This window comes from Porites lutea, chromosome 9 (genome assembly GCF_958299795.1).
Source record: "Porites lutea chromosome 9, jaPorLute2.1, whole genome shotgun sequence".
NCBI classification, from domain to species: domain Eukaryota; kingdom Metazoa; phylum Cnidaria; class Anthozoa; order Scleractinia; family Poritidae; genus Porites; species Porites lutea.
Window position 1 is genome coordinate 18,837,758 of NC_133209.1, and position 21,277 is coordinate 18,859,034.

At 40.3% G+C, this 21,277-nt stretch overlaps 1 protein-coding gene across 1 annotated transcript; it reads right to left on the bottom strand.

Annotated features, from left to right (window-relative positions):
• Positions 1-13,380: 13,380 nt before the first annotated feature.
• On the bottom strand, positions 13,381-20,314 carry LOC140949002 (uncharacterized). The gene is made up of 2 exons (XM_073398258.1): positions 20,176-20,314; positions 13,381-16,662 (listed from the first exon to the last, which is right to left on the bottom strand). Exon 2 carries the CDS (start codon positions 16,630-16,632, stop codon positions 13,381-13,383), a length of 3,252 nt encoding a protein of 1,083 aa, XP_073254359.1. The 5' UTR covers positions 16,633-16,662; positions 20,176-20,314.
• Between the last annotated feature and the right edge of the window lie 963 nt (positions 20,315-21,277).

The window sequence follows — 21,277 nt, forward strand, 5'->3', positions numbered from 1 at the left end:
AAAGGACTTTACTAACGTTTGTAGTGATATGTGAATAATTTAACATGACCCACCCCTAATGCAGTGCATTATTTTTCCTAACCCACCCTTTTTAACGTGTTAAAAAATAGTGACCCACCCCCAATTTTTCATAGGCCCCCCCCCTGTACTTTATTCGAAAGTTGAACCGTTAGTAGTTGTAGATTTCAGATTCATCTCTGTGGGCATTCTTGCATGCGTAATGAGCCGTGAATTCACACGCGATTCGGTTACGAAATTTCTACCAGCTCAGTTTCCATGAATTTGATGTAAATGTCTTCTAAGACATTTAATCCATTCAAAGATTTTCAATCTGACCAAATGCGGAGAAGTTCTCTCAAAATATTCACTGCTCATTCGGCATACAGGAATGCCGATTTAAATTTGACACCATTTAAGGGAACTACTAACGGATTCATTTTTTCAAATAATCAGTTCAGTAATAGGATCTTTTTGGGGTAAGCTTGACCTGCCTTGGCTGTTAACATTGGATTTTGTATGCCTTCTCTTTTATTTACAATGCCGACCGGTACAGACAGAAGCATCCGCAACCCGAGCAGCAGACATCGGTGGTCTTAACTTCTCATGCCTTTTCGAGAAAGCCGAAATACAAATACCGGTAAACAAATATGAATGACCACAAAGGCTGAGCTTTTCCTTGGGGAATCTATTCTGAGGTTCATTCACCAATCACAACACCGGAAATTATTTGGGTCATGGCATTAACATTACAACCAATCAGAGGCTATCCCCAACAGTCCGGGAAAACGGGAACACATGATTATCGTCGGTGATTCACAGACGTCTCCTCTCCCGATTTTTCCTGAGGGAGGGGGGACGTCTGTACACAGGCTACCGTATTCGTCCTTGACGGTAATGTGCCCCTGAGCAGGGCAAAGGGTCGTGGACCGGAATCCTTTACAAGAATGTGAAGGCTGGATATAAACAGTGTACATTTGTGATACCAACACTTTTTGACCAAACAAATCAAATTCCAAGACGTTAGTTTGAAAAATTACTTACTTCTGTATGCGAAATGAAACGAATCAAGGCCCTAATATACGGTCTCTTTTGTTCTGGGTTTGAAGGCCTCGGCGGCAAAACTTTAGCCAAACTTAATACCCCTCAGGTATTGTGTTCTTCTTGAGATTAGTGAGCCTTTGGACTGAAGCGCGATATATGTCCTATAGTTCCTCCGTGAATAAATACTTTTGTTTTAGCTTAACATTTATGCGACTGCTCTGATGGTTGTTGAGGCAGCTTCCTCGAAACACACCTTGAAAGAGCCCTTATTGAATGAAGTCAAGAAGAAGAAAAAAAAGACACGACAAGACAAGAAAAGAAAAGAGTTAGATTAGCCAAGATATCATTCTCTCTTGATTAGCCCAAAACACACCGTCGCATGGAACCTTAATTGATATTGTTATTGGAAATCATGCATTGCGTACGCAACCTACAGATTAGTAAATTATCTGCTAGCAGATAACAAACTAAGATTTGCAGGTTGCGCTGATTTCCAAAATTAGCTGTAGGCTCTTAGCCAACGAGAAGACAGGAGTACAATGTATAATAAATACAGTCATTTAATATGTCATTATATTTAGTGTAGCTCTGCAATGAAGTTTACATAAAAAATAATGTTCATGTTTCTTTGTGAGGGTGCCTATTCCTTAAAAGCCCGGTTGTTCCCTTCGGCCCTCCTAGCCGTTAGTCTCGTTCGGCCATGATATATGTCTGAGTGTCCTGGCCTTGAGTATTGCTGACCACCCACTACGGAAGCTGTCACGTGGGTAAGATCCAATTTTTTGGCCTGATTTTTGTAATTAAGGGTGTTCTGGGGGTCCGGTTTTTCAGGGGGGTGCGCCGGGGTATTCCGGGAAGTCCTGAGGGTGTTCCGCGGTGCTCCGGGCCTGTTCCTGGTTTTACAGACACCCGGTAAGGAGAGATGTATGTTGGATAGGCCATTTCCGAGTTCCCCCGGGCCTCTGTATCAAAACGAGGTTAGGTGCTCAACCTTTGATATGGAAATGATTTTTCATTCTCATGCAAATAAAACTATTCTCTAGGTTTTGAGGAAGCAATTACATGGAACAACCTTTCCTCAGATATATGAGAACCATTAGTTGATACAACGTATTTAAGGTAACTGTATCAAAAAATTTATCAAAACTCAAACAATGGGAACTGCCACCAAATTAAGTGAACCATCAAAATAACCGCTTAGAACGTTAAAAGAAGGTATGAACGACATATCAAATAAAAAAGAACGCACGGATGCACAGATTTGAAGAAGATTGAAACTTACCGCAATTGTGGTTTTTGAAAACTTGTTAGTCTAACAGTTTTTCAAAGTTCAGTTTTGTTGTTTGTAACGTGTGATATAATGCTTGGGAGACATATTTGATGGACTCAAAGCAGCGATTTTGCCCGATTTTGCCGTTCACAAGCATCAATTTCTCAAGTTTCATAGCGAATAAGGACGTGTACCTGTCATCGATAAACAAAATGAACTAGTAAGCCGTGACAAAGCCCCTTTACGAACCAAGTCAAATTTAGAGTATGCACTGAGTATGTGATTAAGAAATACTGAGTTTTTCATATCAGTTCGTATAACAGGAAGTCCGCTTTCTGATAAATGTTAAGCTTTAGAATAAAGGGAAGATTGTCTAAAAGCTCATTAGAGCTTGCATGATCTCCTGCCTTGTTATTCGGTATGTAATAGGTTATGTGTATGAATGTATGGTAAAATAATGGCATTTATTTCTCTAAAAGTGGTTGTACTTTGGAGAGGAGCCTTCCCTCATAAAACTTGTTGAGTGGCCCCCCCGGGTCAGAAGCTTTCAAGAAAACAGGACTGAGAGATTGTTCGCCGTCTAAAGAAAACCAAAAGAGACCGTTCTCACGTCATAGAAGTAATATAAGATCACCCTTAGCCTCACTCATACGGTTAAAGCCAGCTGTAAAGCTTTGTTTTGGATAAGAAAGAGCTGAAAGAGTTCAAACGTCCTTCGCAGAGCCCATGGTACTGATGCGATGTAGCGATGAAGATTACGTGCATGCGTATTAATTTTACTATTTTAATATTTTAATATTTACCGATTGTATGTACAAGATCCTCCTCAACCGAATGGGAAAATGCTGTCGATAAACGATGCACTGTAACAAACTCAATCGGATCGGTGTTCAGCAAAGTGAATTTTCAACTATTCGCTTCGTTTAGCACTTTTCACGCTTGATTGCCGAGGGCTTAGACGTAATTAGTACCCATCCTACGCATGATCAGGCGATCATGGGATCACGCGATGAAGCCTTCATAAATTCATTTGGCGGTTTATCATTTGTTAGTGTCTGCTGTTATACCAATATTTTTTGTGACAGAGTCACTTTATAGTTCCTTAAGAGACTCATATATCGCTTTATTGTGTTTTTAGTTACACAGTTGTAGTTTTTTTTAATTCTTTTGGTTTATTTTGCAATTCTGTAGATGTGAGTAGATCGGTTTACGCTTACAAAGGTCACCATCCCCGTTGTTTAGTCAAATTCCCTGTTCAGTTATTAGGTTTAATCACGTATTTTTTGGTAGTTTTACTTACTTATCTTTTAGATATGCGTAGGATTGGTATTTTCTTAGGTTTGTTTTTCCTGTGCGTAGTTTTTGCTATCGTTTCTCTCAGTCAACACCTATTTTTTGCAAGTTAGGCGTGACTTGGGCGTTTATTTTAATCCCTTCTAATCAGGATGTGACGTATCTGTTTTATGCTTTTGACTCGTTTCCTGTCACATAAGTATCTGTTTACTTGCATATAAATACGAGTACTTTTGTCTAGTTTCCTCGAGTTGGGTTAGCTCGGCTATTAAGCTTTGCTATTTAGCTGTGGAGCTTAACTCCCCAGAAGGTCTCGACCTCTAATAATTTGTGCGTAACATTTCCTTATTTCGTTGTTTCATTCTCGCGCTGTATTAATACATTTCATTTTATGTATTAGCTTTTACTTCGTTTTGTCGTTAGTTTTGTTTGTAATTAGGTTTTCGTTTTTCTTTTGTAATAAACATTCATTTAAGTCTACTCCTTGCATCCAAAGGATTCATTTAGTTGTGCCGCGTACTGCTCTTAGGCCTCCGGCCGTTGGCGGCGTTAAACCGCTCGCGCCACTCGGTTCCAAGTTAAAATAATGCATGTTCAGTGTTTTAATTTTTTGTCACAGTCTATATTAAAATCACTTTTGTTTATGTTAGAGCTGAAAGAAACCCATCTTAAATTTTTGGAATTAGTCCAGCTTTGTCCTTTCAAATCGAGTCCAAGATTTCTTGTCAGCGCAGCATGACCACCAAAAGCACTGGGGTTGAGATATCTCACAGCCTTACGTTACAAAGTACCTTTTTTTCGTAACGCTACATATGAGCGTGACAGTGCGAGAGAAAAAGGCCATCATAGTTTGGAACAGAATGAAAACCAACATGGAATTCAAACATTGAGCAAAGGCTTCAGTTTCAGTTTATTGCTTCTGTATATTAAAAAATATACAAAAATAAGTAGGCTAAAGAAGAGATTCTAAATTGTATTAAAACTGAGCTAGTGGCGAGGAACTGCCCAAGGGAAACCATTGGGCTTTTAAAGAATAGGCACCCGTCAGTTAATTATTACAAAAAAAAAATATGAACATAATTTTACATGTAAACTTCAATGCAGAGCTACAGTAAATATAATAACATATTAAATAACTGTATTAATCATTAGTTGGGAATTAATAAAGTTAATTAGTCGGTAGTACCGAGCAGGGAGTGGTGGTGTCCCATCTTAAATTTTGCTACACTATAGAGCTCGAGCAGCATGACCTTGAAAAGCACTGGAGTAAAGAATTCTCATATCCACTAAGTGAATTTTTTTTCTATCACTGCTGTGAGCGTGACAGTCCATCATACGGTAGTTCAGAACAGAATGAGGAAACGAGTGGTTTTCTAAGTAAAACCACGACCTCATATGTGCTCCTGCAAAAGAGAAAAGTGTTTTCATTCCCGGGGAGGCGGGGCATTCTATACTCGTAGCCTTCCTGGCAGGAGTTCGAAAGGGAAGGAAAAAGGTTCTTATTAAGTGTGATTATGTACAAAAAAAGTGCAAACACTTTCATAGCTGTAGTTCGCCTAACAATAAATTTTTTCTCCAATTACCAGCATTTAGTTGTTGTTTTCACTGCAACATTATCTCCTAGCATTGCCATCGCCTCACTTCTACTGACGCATTTCACAAATAACTATTGCACTTAAGGGTGAGCTTTTATTAAGCAAATGCAGCTGCATATTAGTCGGCAGTTATCCACTATCACCTCCATTTCCTTTTGACCATAATTACACATGTAGGAGGGTCAAATGCTGTGAACATGGGGGGATGGGACCTATGCAGTATTCGCTAACAACAGCAACCCCATTTAAATGTCAGAAGATCCTTTTTAAAGCTAGGGCACTAGGTTCAAATTTAATCGACAGGACATTAAGTACATCTCAGCTTCCAATATTACACCCGCCCTCCCCAGTTACATGATTTACTTCATTGTCTCTCCAGTCCTACCACCCCTTATGGGCTCTCCCCTGAGCTTCGCGAGGTCCTGCGATACACGTAATTCTAGTAAAGTTAATTAGTTGGTAGTACCGAGCAAGGAGTGGTGGTGACCCATCTTAAATTTTGCAATTGGTCCAAAAGCTTTGTTCTTGCAAGTCAACTACACTATAGAGCTCGCCCAGCATGACCTTGAAAAGCACTGGAGTGGAGAATTCTCATATCCACTAAGTGAATTTTTTTTTTCTATCACTGTTGTGAGTGTGACTGTCCATCATACGGTAGTTCAGAACAGAATGAGGAAACGGGTGGCTTTTCTAAGTAAAACCACGACCTCATATGTGCTTCTGGCAAAACAGAGAAGTGTTTTCATTCCCGGGGAGAAGGGCATTCTATACTTGTAGCCTTCCTGGCAGGAGTTCGAAAGGGAAAAAAAAAGATTATTCTTGCGCTTTTCCGTTTCCTTTCGAACGCCCGCTACGCAGGCTACCGCACTCTTAATATCCCACATTCGATATACTAGTACAGTATTAAAATCCTAAGAGGCTTTCTGGTCATTTTCCTATATTTGATTTGGTTTTCTTTGTGCTCAAGTCTTTTTTGGAAATTATGAGGCAATGGAGTGAAAATTTGCAATTTTGTCCCTAAAGCCCCGGAGTCATGTTAGAATTTTAATGTATCGAAAGTGGACTGGGTGTGGTAGAGTGGTCTTGGCTTTACTTAAGAAGAAACAAAAAGCCAACTGCGGCGATAAACATGAGGAAATGGATTTACAACCTACCATAAATGAAAATGTAAGCAGAGAAAAAGTTTACCTTCTTCAGATGGCATACTTTTTCTTTTATATGCAAACTTTCCTACCATATTTCATCTTTTCTTACTTTAGGTAGTTACTTATTCTGCGTTTAAATTTCTGTTGTTATTCATCGGTTTATCACTTCTGAAGAGTATGTTGGAACCTGATATGAGAAATGTCAAGGTAAAGTCATTTCTCAGTTCCAGAAATGCGTTTATATTTCCTTTTGTTTATCACCGCAGTTTGCTTTTTGTTTCTTCTTATTAAAGCTAAGATGATCAAAAAACAAAAGCTTCAGTATCTACGATTTAGGCTTTCAGTCTTGACCCATGAACTGCATGAAGGATACCATACTCCAACACAGTCTGGCAACATCAGTGGTTTTTTTTCTATACATCAGTATTAAAATAGCTATTTCTTTACTGAAAACCCTAACGATTGCCTTTATATTTAAAAATATATAAGCTATTTCCGTCCTAGCAGATTGACCGAAAATCAGACCAACCGAACATCTACAAATTATAACCATAATCGAGAGTACGAGCTTCTCTCTCAATTCGCGAGCGGTTAATGTCAAGCGATAAAATCAATCGCGAGTGATAAAGCCACAATGTCGCGAGTAGACTAAGAGAGCCTTCCTTTATATGGGGGCTACCCTCTTTAATGATTGCCAACTAGGCAACCGAGCTAAGAAGCGAGGTTGACTCGGCGGCAGAATTATAACGCCGCGCAATGTAGGCAAAAACTCTCAAATTCTGCGTAACCCTCTAAAATTTGCATTTTGACCATATTTGGGTGTAAGTAAGACCCCATATTTGGGTAGTGACGTCATGGTCTTGTATTTACAAATCGTGGTGCAAGATTGGGTGATTCAGTGTGCAGCTGTTCGTTGTCTGTTCAAGAGGACCTAACTGGTGAGCAAGCTTTAATACGATTTCTAGTTTAAAAGGGCAATTAGCTAGTGCTCTGGTTTGCTTTATAAATTGAGTTTAAAGCAGCAGCTGATCAAGGAATAGGGTTTTACGCTCACATTTTTGTCAAAACTAGCTTGTTCTCTGCAGCTCGATTTGCATTGAGGTAGCGTGTTCGCTTCTCGACTCAGAACCATGGTTTTCAGTGTTCTCTTTTCCTTTTGTGAATTGGATTTTAAGCGGTAGTTGATCAAGGCATAGGGTTATATTCTCAAAACTTATATCAGAACCAGCATGTTCTTCGCAGGTCGATTTACATTGAGCCAGTCCTCACCTTCTGTGAGGAATGCAACGTATTTGCGGATCTTTCTTTAGAATTTATTTGTCTTTCGAGAGATTTTGTCAACCAGCATGTTTTTTTGCTGCTCGATTTGCATTGAGACAGCCCAAAACTCCCGTGAGGAATGCAACGAATTTGCGGACCTTTTGTTTTGAAGACTATCATTATGCCTTTCAAGACACTCTTTGACCTGTGACACTCGCTCATTAGATCTTTGTATTTTATTCAAGTTTATATTTTTATGCCTCTGATACATTCCGCCCCATTCTTGCGCTTTTCACACATTTTACTTTACACCAATTTTTTCTGGTGTATATTACCACGCGAAATACTTTTCTTATCCCTGATGACGCTGTTGCTCGGAATTTAATTATTATTTTTAATTTCAGCAGTCAAAGGCCTCATTTGAACCATATTTTTCTTTCTAACGTTTATAACTTTGATATAATGTAATTTTCCTTGAAACATAAGTGCTAACTTGCTCATATTTACCAACAAAGCTTCAAGCCATGTTGTTATTGTTTAATAAAAGTGAAAGCCCAGAATGTGCCAAAGTTGTTGTTTTGAAGTTGGGTGCCGTCCTTTTCTTTAGAGGAATCCACTTTAAACCTCTAGAATTATGAAAAAATATATATATCGCGAAGATCTGAGGCACATTCCACAAAAGATAAACGAATTCGCCTCGTTGGCACTTGCCGGAAGGTACCCCTAGTTGTATATGATTATGATTATGTATAATTAATGCTATACCAATTTCGTGTATAGTTTCATCCTAGTTTCGAACATAGATTTTTTTTTACAAAACCCATGTACGTAGCAGTATTATAACTGAAATGGACATCCTGTTAAAATATGTTCTTACCATCATTATTAAGCAGGCAGGTACAAAAGTCGGACCGGATCAACTCGGACCGCCAGTCCGGGTCGGATCAACTCGGATCGACTCGGACCAACTCGGATCGAATAAAAAAATAAAAATGAAATAAAATTGGCCTCGGATCAACTCGGATCTTAAAAAAAAAAATCCAAATCGGATTATAAAAAGAAAAATAAAATCAGTTGGTAACACTTAACTTTCACCCGTCATTTTGTTTTTTTCTCACGAACTCGTGGTTGCGTAAATTAATTTTATTTTTATTAATTTTAATGATACACTAGTGAGCAGAACACATACACTTCCAGTGAACATTTTCAACTTGGAAAGAGGAGAAATCATGCTCGCCCGGGACAACGAGAATTTTCGTACCCCAGGCGAGAATTGAACTCACGACCCACCGAATACTTAACAGTTAATGAATGAAGCTGAGTATCTTATGAAGAATTATGGAGATCGAGGAGGGTGTAACACCCTCCGAGATCTCCATAATTCTTCATATGATACGAAAACCGAATTCGATAACTGTTTTATTATTCATTCAAAATAATTCCTAGTTCAAAAACGTAGCTAAAGCATGCTTACCTCCATCGATGTTCAGTTCATCTTCGATAGTGTACGTCTAGGTTTGTCCAGCTACGCAAATATTCTCCAAATAGCAGATGTCGCCCTTTGAGTTGTCTTCTTGCTGTTCTTGCCATGTTTTTAGCCATTTTTTCGCCTAGTTCTTACTCTTGAAACGAGTGAAATGTCCGCCATTTTTTCAAGTTCACAACCAAAACAACTCAACCTTGTCCCCAGGTCTTCTCGGTTAACGGTGCCTTAACCTGCGAAAACGCTGCATTTTTGACGTCATTTCCTCGTTAAAGTCAAAATTCTTCCAAATTTGGTCATCAGTAACTGGTTATGGTGAATTAAACGTGTGCTTTTAGCCAATCAGAATCGGGGAAATATTTTGAATGAATAATACATGTTTATCGGACGTTCCAACCACTGAACCGGAGGGTCGCGAGTTCGATTCTTGCCCGGGGCATGGAAATTTCCTTTGTCCCGGGCGAGCATGGCTTCTCGTCCTTCCAAGTTGAAAATGTTCACTGGAAATGTATGTGTGCTGCTCACTAGTGTATCATTAAAATTAAGTTTCAGAAGTCCTACAGAAAAAAAACAAACAGGAACAAACAAAGCAACACTCTTCGGTAACTATCTAAATGCGATCAACAGACCAGGCTTTTGATGCTTTTCTCATAAATAATTCGGTACACTAATTAATCAAAAATTATGCGCATAACTTATGATCACGCTCACCTCAACTTCTTTAGCTGCAATAAAATAAAAAATAAGCATATATGTATTCTAGGCGACTGAAACTATCATTTTCTTGGAATGAAGCAAATTCATTGAGAAAGATGGTCGAGATTTTACCTTCCTCGAGGTCATCCATATCTGTGAAGCACAGCGCGTCGTGTAACGCAACCACAACCACGAGTTTATAACATGATCCAAGAGGAACTGGCACTAGTAAAACAAAGTGGCGCCTGAAAGCCACGGAGAAAAAAAGGATGACCTGGCCTTTTTTACCCTCCAAATGGGTTAAACTTTCAGTTTTGCTGATTTAATTTTTTTTTTTTTGATTGCTCCGAGTTGATCCGAGTCCAATTTTGTTTTATTTTTATTTTTTATTCGATCCGAGTTGGTCGGAGTCGATCCGAGTTGATCCGACCCGGACTGGCGGTCCGAGTTGATCCGGTCCGACTTTTGTATCTGCCTTTATTAAGCGGACCGTCGGAGAGGCCAAAAAGAAGTGGAAAGATCTCTTAGCGAAAGCTTGAATTGAAGATGCGAGAGCACAGAAACAACATTCCACAGAAGGGGTCCTTTAGCCACAGGTCTCATTATAATTAAAGCGATACACCGCACTTTTCTGGATATCTATGACAGAGTCTCTGCATCGTCGGCATCGTGGTGGGAAAAACGAACGCAGCTTAAAACAACCTTATTCCCAGGGCTTTTAAGCCCCAAGGACGAGGTTGAGTTTTTAATAAGGCTTGTTCCAGTACCGGTGTTTGCGCCTGTGTCGAGTAAGAGAAGAGCTGAGCCACAATACTTTGAGATATTTTGGGTGCCGAGGGTAAACGACCACCTTCTGGCCAGCTCAAAACACCTACCCCCCCCCCCTCTCCCAAATTTTTACTTAATAACAATCAAAGCTCTAAAATTTAACCATCAACCGTTAAAGCCATGACCACCTGATGCACACTCTCTTGAAACCCACTATAACCCCGGCCAGACAACATGGGGCTGTACACACTTGGTGTCCGAGCACAAGAGCCTGGGTTCCAGCACACGATGGCGTTGTGTCCACATCTTGGGTATCTGATACCGATAGCTGCTCCCTTTTGCCGCGCCAGACGCCACTTGAAACAAGTCGAGCTTTGCAGCAAGTACAGAGCACTAGATTCTCCCCGGAAGTAACAAAAAAGGTGTGCACATTGATACCCGGTGCCACTTAAGTACCCAATCACAAGGTCGTGACCTTGTACAAGAGCACTGCACCGGCACCTTCGAATGTGGGGTGCTGTTCAGAGCTAGAAAATGGGTGTGTTTACATTGGTGTCCAGCTAGCACCGTACTCGGGCCACCTTGCCAGAGCTATCCGAAAAGAAAACGGAGGCAGTCGTGGACTTGGAAAATTAAAAACTGATCTCTAACTTTCTAAAGCACTTGGTTCTACAGGTATCTCAAAGAACCGTCTTTGTTTCTGTTATTTAGTACCGGCAAGTTTAAACCGAGCGTTCACATCAGTTTCTCAAGCCGGGTGTAAGAACGGGATGGAGGGACTCAATAGGCCCCCTTTACAGCTGGCCATTCAAGCAGTAGAAAACCACCAAGCTGGAGAGCAGAAGTCACACTGGGAAAAGTCAATCAAAGGTAATTACTATTTATAATAATGTATGCCTTTTGTTTGTCTTGTCCCAGTGCGACTCTTCAGTGCTCTCCAGTACGGCGGCATTGTACCACATCAATGGATAGCTGCAAAGGGCCTACTCCCCAATTTCCCTTCCGCTTAAAATGCCTGCCATCTAACAAAAAGCGGTCTCAAGCGTCTGGCAGCGCTTTTTTTTACAGTCAAGACATCGTTGACGATTATTTCCCCGCGCACCCTACTGCGAAGATCAGTAGTGCCTTGTATGAGTACAAGGGTGCACTGACACCACTGCTGGAGGGGAAGTCCTACATGTGAAAATGGCGGAGATGTTTGTTGCGGAGTACCACCTCTCAGTATACTTTGGGCTTGTCTCCATCTTGCTTTATCTCATCTCTTAAGGTACCATTGCCAAAATAGAGCGACAACAGGACTCCTGGCGAGAGTGTTTTTTCTTAAATGTACGATGACATCAACGCTTTCTATCTTTTATATCGCCAATGACAGCCCGAAGAGCCACATGCATTGGTCAAACTATTGGCATTCCGTAACAGGTCCTGAACGCAGCAAGTGACACCAGAATGTTCCACCGACCCTCTCTCCCTCCCAACCGTTTTTGGCTCGTCATGCAACGCCTTTCCCCTTTCCTTGGAAGAAGTATTATGTGATGAGACAAAAAAAGACTGCATTGGAGACTACTATCGGCACTGACGAAGGCAACGAGTGTCCCTGCCACTTTTCCATGAGAATCCCCAATATGAAATTTATGGTCATTTTCAGGGGTTTTCTAGGGCTGAAAAACGAGGGAGAATCTTAAGGACTTTTACTGGGTTCGATCAGAATATTTTACGAATCGAGAGCTTTCCTAAGAGATCCAGGAGTAAAACGTAGGCAAGCCCTGTATGTTTTAGATGATAGTATTCATGAAAATGTTAATATCAACATGAAGGAAACAAATTAATTTAATTTTTCATTGTCATTATTGTTTTACTATTTTATTCTTATTATCATTATTATTATTTTCATGATTTTTATTATTTTTGTTATAATTATTATTTAATGAACACATGTACAACAAAGAACTAAACAGTGCTATTTTGCACTTCTACAAGTTTTCTTATGAAACTCATTTTCACAAGAAAGGTTTTAAAATAGCCTCGTTTTGAAAGTGCGAGTTTTTGGAATCCGGAAATGGTCTATTCGCCTCATGTAAGGGAAATCAATCTGGTTTTCGGAATCCGGAAGTATTTGCTTGAGTAATCTGGATTTCTGCCCTTTGAAATCCGCAAAAAAGCTCAAAGAATCCGGAATCCTACTAAAAATTGGAATATACTATTCGAGTCTTTTGCACTTGACAAAACAAAATCATTTTTTCTTAATAATTATTTTTCAACTATCCCTGGCATCCCTGCATGTTCCGGTAACTTACTTCTTAGTTAAAAATAAGACTGTCTTGGATTGACTTCCCATGGGGCGAATATTATGAAATATTCACAACGATCTTTAGTTTTAATAGACTATTTTTTATTCCATATAATCAAGAAGGCGGAAGGAAAAATGAAAATACACTATTTGGAAACTCTTTTTCACTTAAGAAAATAAGAAAAACTTTTACTAAAATAATAAAAGAAAATAGTAAGAAACTAGTCTGTTGCTCATTGATCAACATATTTTCCTCTTCTGTGCCATTATAGAAAATCTATGGAAAATAACGTGAAGAAAATGCATGCTAATGTTACACTTTAAGACACAGACGATAAACTTTTAGATGGTTCAGGTTTATCTGTAGGTAGGTCTAATTTACATACTGTGTCGAACTAGCTACTGTACCAGAAACAAATATCTTTTATTCACACAACAAAGTTCCAATTTAACTAGCAAGACTTTATAAGTGCAATGAAATAGCTGAAACAATCTTACAAGCAAAATCCGAGAAAATCAACCAACGACGTAAGTTATGATAACTAAACAATGTTACAAATACTACGTGATCTGCGATTTTTTCGCTGAATAAACTGGGCACGGTCATCACTCCTGTTAGCCAGCAGCTGCTGGGCATCCAAAACACGCTGCATATCACCTAATAAATGGTACGTACGCGCGACGTCAACATGGTCGTGTCCACCCTTATTCAATTGTATGGACAAGGCACGTTCGTAATACTCCTTGGCCTGTTGATGGTCACCCAAGTCCTCATGTAGGTTACCCATCTTATGGTACGTACTCGAGACGTCAATATGATCGGGTCCAAGCTTATTCAATTTAATGGACAAGGCACGTTCATAATACTCCTTGGCCTGTTGATGCTCACCCAAGTCCTTATGTAGGCTACCCATGCTGTGGTACGTACTCGCGACGCCAACGTGGTCGGGTCCAAGCTTATTCAATTTAATGGACAAGGCACCTTCATAATACTCCTTGGCCTGTTGATGATCACCCAAGTCCTCATGTAGGTTACCCATCTTATGGTACGTACTCGCGACGTCAATATGGTCGGGTCCAAGCTTATTCAATTTAATGGACAAGGCACGATCATAATACTCCTTGGCCTGTTGATGCTCACCCAAGTCCTCATGTAGAATACCCATGTTATGGTACGTACACGCGACGTCAACATGGTCGGGTCCAAGCTTATTCAATTGTATGGACAAGGCAAGTTCATAATACTCCTTCGCCTGTTGATGGTCACCCAAGTCGTTATGTAGGTTACCCATGTTGTGGTACGTACTCGCGACGTCGACATGGTCGAGTCCAAGCTTATTCAATTGTATGGACAAGGCACGTTCATAATACTTCTTCGCCTGTTGATGCTCACCCAGGTCGTGATGTAGGCTACCCATGTTGTGGTACGTACACGCGACGTCAACATGGTCGATTCCAAGCTTTTTCAATTGTATGGACAAGGCACGTTCATAATGCTCCTTGGCCTGTTGATGCTCACCCAAGTGCTTATGTAGAATACCCATGTTATGGATAATTCCCGCCTCTTCTAAGTGATCAGAAACTGTCTTGTTGTTTTTGTGTTTGCTGAATTTTAAACCTACATTGAAGTAGTCCATTGCTGATAGGGACTCACTATGGAGACGGCAAACATGACCAAGCACGTGAAAGTCATGCACAGTTATGCACAAATCTTCAAAAGTAGTTTTGATAAATTTCTTTATACTAAACAAAACATTTTTAATTTCGGCAGCTAGAGATTTCAAGTGTGGAACAATATGCCTACTTTCAGACACAGAATCTACACTTTGCAGCATCTTTGGTATTGGTTCGTTTATATACATACTAAATGACTCCACCGCAAGACAAACAACTCGGACATGTTCATCAGTTTGCATTTGTTCTTTTACTAAACTCTTGACAATATTGTGTACTACGTTATGCAAACGAATGTTGACATCATCCTGTTTGTCGATTAACAGCAAGGAGGAACCTTGGATCTGATTGCCTATTTCCTCTTCATCCAACTCTCCATAAGCATTTAGAACGTAAGTGGTCAAGAAGTGTAGCCTCACTGGCTCTGGTGCACAAAGAGCAAGAAAGGTAAAAGCATGCTTCATTATTCTATTAGAATCAATTTCCGCTTTAACGGCTATCCTAGTCGCTTCTGTCATAGAGTCCGGGTAGATATTGTTTACTTTGGTAAGTTCTTCTTCAGTACGTTCACGCTTTCCTTTTTCTAGTTTTTGTAAGTACTCCTCCCAGCCAAAGTCTGGATTGCTATTTCGCACCTTTCTCACGTACACTCCTGCGCTAGCTAGTGCAAGTGGCTGGTAATCCAAAGCGTTTGCTACCTTTTTTCCCATGTCATCGTCTGTGATTCCAGTGAGCTCGAATAGAAGGTTGGCAACGTCAGTGTAAATCATGCCTTTGCTTATAGAAAGGTGAGATGTGATTGGACTTTCAGGTGGGATACAGGAGCAATCCTGCGTTGTGATAAGCAACTGGCCTTTGCCCCACTGCTCATTCCCACGCTCAGGAAGAAACTGACCCATTCTTGCGAGATTTGTGACATTGTCAATCACCAAGAGCCAAGATGAGTATAGGTGAATTTTTGTCGCAATTAAATCTTTGATAATGGCTATTTTCCGTTCAGCATTTAAATCCTTGGAGTTTTCAGTGGAAGTTATAGTGTACGCAGGACAGCTTACGTTTCTTGCCAGTGAAAGGTATGATTCTAAAAGTGATTCTAAGTTTTGAGCATTTAAAGTCATAACAAATGAAGGAGCACTCGTGTCTTTTCGGGCTTCTTTGTAGAAATTCTCAGCAACCAGTCCAGCCAGCTGGGATTTGCCACTCCCGGGATTGCCTGAAATATAAAAAAAACTTAAACTGTTCACGTTAGCCTTCCTTAAGGTAGTGAGCTTCTGTGACACCATAGCAACGTCAGAGTCGCGACTTGCGATCACATGAGGAGGTCTGGGTGGAAGGACGCAAAATGGCCCCACCTCGCGCTGAAGTTGCTCTTCAAAGACCTTGCGCTGTTCTTCCGTAGTTTTTAACCTGTCTTTGTTCTCTTGAAGCTCTGCTTCCTTCTCTTGAAGTTCGGTATGCCTTTCATGTAACTTGTCTTTTTTTTCCTGAAGTTCAACATCTTTCTGGAAAAGCTCTGCTGTTTTCTTGTCTAATTCAATAGCTTTGTCTTGAAGTTCGGCATCTTTCGTCTGAAGGTCTTGAGTAAGTTTCTGATTGCTTGTCTTCACATTTTGCAACTCATCGGTTGGAAAACTTTTCTGCTTACTTACAGTTTGGATGTCATCAGTAGACAGGCCAAGGGCTCTAAATGCTGTCTCAACTTTTGCAACAGTGATGCTGAAGTCCATATTTGAGAGCTGACCTTCTGTCATGTGAGCGAAGTCTTTATTTCGAAACTTTCTAAGATCATCAACGCTGGTTCTAATCATTGGACTTAGTCCGTGAATAGAATCGGAGAACAGGATGGCATAAAATAACATAGTACAGTCCCATTTTTCTCTGTCTCCGTTAGCCATCGTAGCTAACAATCGAGCATTTTTTCTTTGCTTAGCAGGGGACTCACCGTTTTTGAAGTCCAATCCATTTTGAGGCGTGTCTTTCCATTCTCCATACGTTGCCTTGTAACGATTATCCCATTCTTGCTTGAACAGTAGTCGTAAAGCTGGGGGCAATATGTCAGTGGCTATGTGACAAACCCGGAAATAGTTAAGGTGCTCCTCCGAATAAACTTTAGACGCCATTTGGTAACGGAGGGGAGAACAGTCTTGTACCTTTTTAGAGAAAAAAAAACAACAACAACAACGTAATTTATGACGCGGGAAAGTATAACGCTGATCAGGGTATTCACGGGCGAAATTATTGCAGGCAAATTATATTTATGGTTTTTATTCGGCGAGAAGATCAAGCCAGTGTTTGTCGCAAAGTTAAAAAAAACTCTTTGACTGTTTAAATTTGAATAAGAAATACAACACGATAACTGGTTATGATAAACACAAAAAGCAGTGAGGGATTTTGGATACTTTAACTTTAACAATAGAGCTGCTTTATTAGACTGCCCCCTGTAGCCTGTACAAGGCTCTCGATCAGTGCAGACGAGCGAAAAATGCGGGCGAGCAGTGGAAAAGCCACAAAAAAGGGGGGGGGGTGGTAGGGGGAGAAGTCGGGAGAGCCTGTAAGCATCTTTTTAAGTACCTCAATCCGCCTACTGCCCCGCCAACTTCCAGAAAAAAAACCGTTTATTGTGTCAAAATAAGGTGTGAAATGTTAAAATGCGCCGTGTAGGAGGGTTTCGCACGTTCGCTATATATGTTTGTTCTTTGACTCTGCGTGTGTGAAGCTAACCGATTAGGGACTTTAAGATCCAATGATGCCTCGGACTAGGAGAGTCCCTAAAATCTGATCTTGCGTTTTTTCAGTATTAATCACAATTTTTCCGACCCACTTACTTTGTCAAGTACAGGCGAACTCTCCTGAAGTTGAATTTCAAGCGACCCTATCTGAGTTCAGAAAGAGAAATAAAATTTCGTCGTTGCATATTTACGTTCTCCCTAAATCATGATTTTAGGCATTTTCCTATCCTACTCTGCTTGTGCAAAAACGGCAAAGGTGATGTGCCAAAAAAAGTGATGCACTTCCTAAGTTGTTGTTTTGCGTGTTAATGACTTGAAGTTTTTGGTGTTTGCTTTTTCTACGTTCTCGTTGCGGTCGCGTCGTTAGATCGTTACGTCCCTATTGACATGGATGACGTAAACTGTCAAAGTTGACCAATCACAGGGTATACCAGGAGTTGGTATACCGAAATGATGTATTGAAAAAAATGCTTACAGGCTCCATTACCCGTCTCTCCCAAGCTCCCCACGCGGTTTTCGCACAACTTTTCTCGATGCGCTTTCTCCACTTTCTTGGAGCCTTGAACAGCATTAGATTGCGATTGAAGAAAACATGCTATGCATACAGTCCGTCTTTTGTCCTAAGATCCTTCAAATGTTTAATGGCGTTTAGGAATTAAAGTTCCGAAAAAAAACGCAGTTAGTCAAAAAGTAATTGGAATAAGACGAGAAAACAAATGAGACAAGCCGCTTTTCTTTCTCCGCGCGGGTGCTTACCAAAGCATAACCTATTACGACTGCCAGAAGCCCCGGGGGAGAGGGGGTTATTCCCTTTAATGTTCGACACTAGGAGTCACCGCCCGAAAGGTGCACCTTAGTCAGGCGTTAGGTATATAAAAGGGTGGGGATTTCACTACTTAAGATATATAAAAGCATAGGAAAATCTGTCATTGCGTCCTGTAAAAAAGGATACCTAAATTGGTTTACAGACGCATTATGTTGCTGTGAAAAAGTCAAGAAAATTCATGGTTTAGTGATTCATTCATATTTAAAAATACAGAGCGTTTACAGCAGTTAACTAAGGGATGCAGCGTTCTAAACCAAGAGAAAATGTCTAAACTAGGAATGTGAAAGGCGTGCCATTTATGAATGAATGGAAAGTATACGGAAAGGGTTATCATCCATGTCAAAAATGGGACATAAAAGGATAAGGGGAAATGCATTTTGACTTACTTATATAGATGAACAAATTATGGCAAATATTCTGTAGGTTTTAAGGGAGCAATCATATGGAACGACCATCCCTCAAATCAAGAGAGAATGATCTTGCTCAAATATAAGAAACATAGGTTCGTATATTATCTTTAAGAAAAAAGTCAAAGAGCATGTGATTTACTCTTTAAAAAAAAGTTTTTCATACTTACACTGTTTCTTAAAACAGGAATTCGAAGTATGTCATGCTTTATACATGCACATCTATTTAGAATAAAGCGGAGAGCATCTAAAAGCTCAACAAAACTTGCGTAATCTCCTACCTTGTAATTTTTTTAATACGATACTTGTATGAATGTATGGTAAATATTAAGGCACCTATTTCTTCAAAAGAGGTCGGACTTCCCTTGAAAACATGTTGAGTAGCCCCCCGGGGTTCGAAGCCTTCACGGAAATAGGACTGAGAAATTGTTCGCAGTCTAGACAAAACCAATTTAAGAAGCCGTCCTCACCATAACCTAGTGATATAAGATCACAATCAGCCTCACTTATACGGCCAAAGCCGAATTGTTTCGGATAAAAACATTTCTGTTGGTTCAAACATCCTGCATGAATGATGCTTTTCTGGGCTGAAGATTACGTGCATGCGCGTAAATCCTGCGTTGCAGGCGGCCCACGCACTCGTCAAAACCGTTTGCATAGTCCGTCTGCGAATTACTGCACAAAAACTCGTTCTAATATCCTGCAGAGTCGCAAGGACATATGTGAGCGTTTCTGATAGGCGGGTTTCTCGCCGGTTTCTTATGCGCCTCACGATTGGCCTAACTTTACATGTGCGTGACGGTTGGGCGCAGTGACATGTCAAAATTCACAGAAGGGAGTTGGCATTAGGATCGTTTACAGTAAACAATGTAACAGCAGTTCGAACTTTAAAGCCTTCTTCTAAACCGAAAAAAAATGCTTTGAGAGAATTCCTTCAAGGCCGGAATTTGCTTGTATATTTGCCGACTGGTTTTCCAGCGTCTTCCAATCGCTGCAGATGCTCTGCCGCGTATTCTGCAATCTAGCCGACAGTTCTAGCACCAAAACAAATCAGGAAATCAAGATGTTCACAGCCAAAAAAGACTACACACGCAGCTAGCTATTCAGGTCCAGGCATTTCGGAGCCGAAAACCAAGGAAACTGAGGTTATTATTTAGCCGCAATAAAAAAGCTTAAGGCTTAAACAAAGGTAAGAGAAAATGATTTAAAGGTAAACTGCAGCTGTGATTAATTAAATCCTGTGAAAAAAAAAAAAAAATTTGCCGAAACATAAACCACAGGAACTAGTTACTCAATATGCATGGAACGGACCAGCTTCATTACCTCTAAATGTGAGACTCAAAGCGGCAAAAAAAGTTTGCTCAGTCAAAATGTAGAATACTCCATGCACTGCATAAACTACACAAAAAGAGAGCAAGAAAAACCTCTGTTGTTCAAACTGACTCTAAGGTCACCTTTCAAACCACGAGCTCAATCTCTCTTGTCACGAGCTATTAGTTGTGTTTGGCTTTTCAACACTTAATTCAAATCGGACTAAGATTCGAACACGATATTGTGCACTAATTCGCAGACGCTCTATACAGAAGGTTTAAAGCGGGCGCGATGCAGGCACGCGCTCGTCAAAACCATTTGTATAGTCCGTCTACGACGCGGGCAACGGCTCGTAATGATTAATTAATTTATAGAAATTTTTATACTTACCGCTTGTATGTTTTGTATAAGGTCCTCCTCAACCGAAAGGAAAAATGCTGTCGATGAAAGATGAACTATAACAAACTCAATCGAATCGGTGTTCAGCAAGACGAATATTCAACAATTCGCTTCGTTTAGCACTTTTCACTCTTGATTGCCCTGGTGAGACGTAATTTTACTGCCTATCGCCCAATCAGGGGATCACGCGATGACAAAATATTAAAATTGACAAAATTCAACCTTGCGTTTCGACTACGGTTTATCATTTGTTAGTGTCTGCTGTTATGTTCACCAATATTTTAAAGTTAATCCTTTCAAGTAAAAATAATTAATGTTCAGTGTTTTGATGTTTTGTCTCAGTTTGTGAAAAATCACTTTATTTTGATGTTAGAGCCGAGCTTGATAATTGAGTGACACGACTTAGGACCTGTTTACATGGAGTGGGGGACCCCGGTCTAGTGGGGTTGGTTTCTTTTGTTTTCACGCTCTGGGGGACACAAAACAAAAGAAACCTACCCCACTAGACCGGAGTCCCCCACTCCATGTAAACAGGGTCTTAAATTTTTGGAATAGCCCATGTTCGATATATTAAAATTCTAACATGACTCCGAGGCGGCAAATTTTTTCACGACTCCATTGTCTCCGTTGTTCCCGCTCCAATCTCCTCGCGATTTCTCAGCCCTCTCCCGCCTGACCGCCCGCCTATATTACTTAGCGCGCCCAACCAAAACCGCCATGCTACACAGACTATTCTCAGAGGAGACTTGAGCACAAAGAAACCAAACCAAATATAGAAAAATGACCAGAAGGCCTCGGAGTCATGTTAGAATTTTAATGATGTATATCGACCGTGGGCTATTGGTCCAGCCTTTTCAGCAGCATGACCGTCAAAAGCACTGGGTTTGAGATATCTCTCCCTTTTTCTTGGTTCAGCCAAGCTTACATAAACTTTACATTTATTTTAAGGTAGCTTAAAGGCAATCATAACAATATTAAGCCAAAAACAAAAACTGTAGCATGTTCTGGGCTCCAAGATGGTGTGCACGCGCATCTTATTTTTGCTTGGCTTGTTTTATTTCTCGCAGCATCCCTACTATCCAAGAGCCTGGCA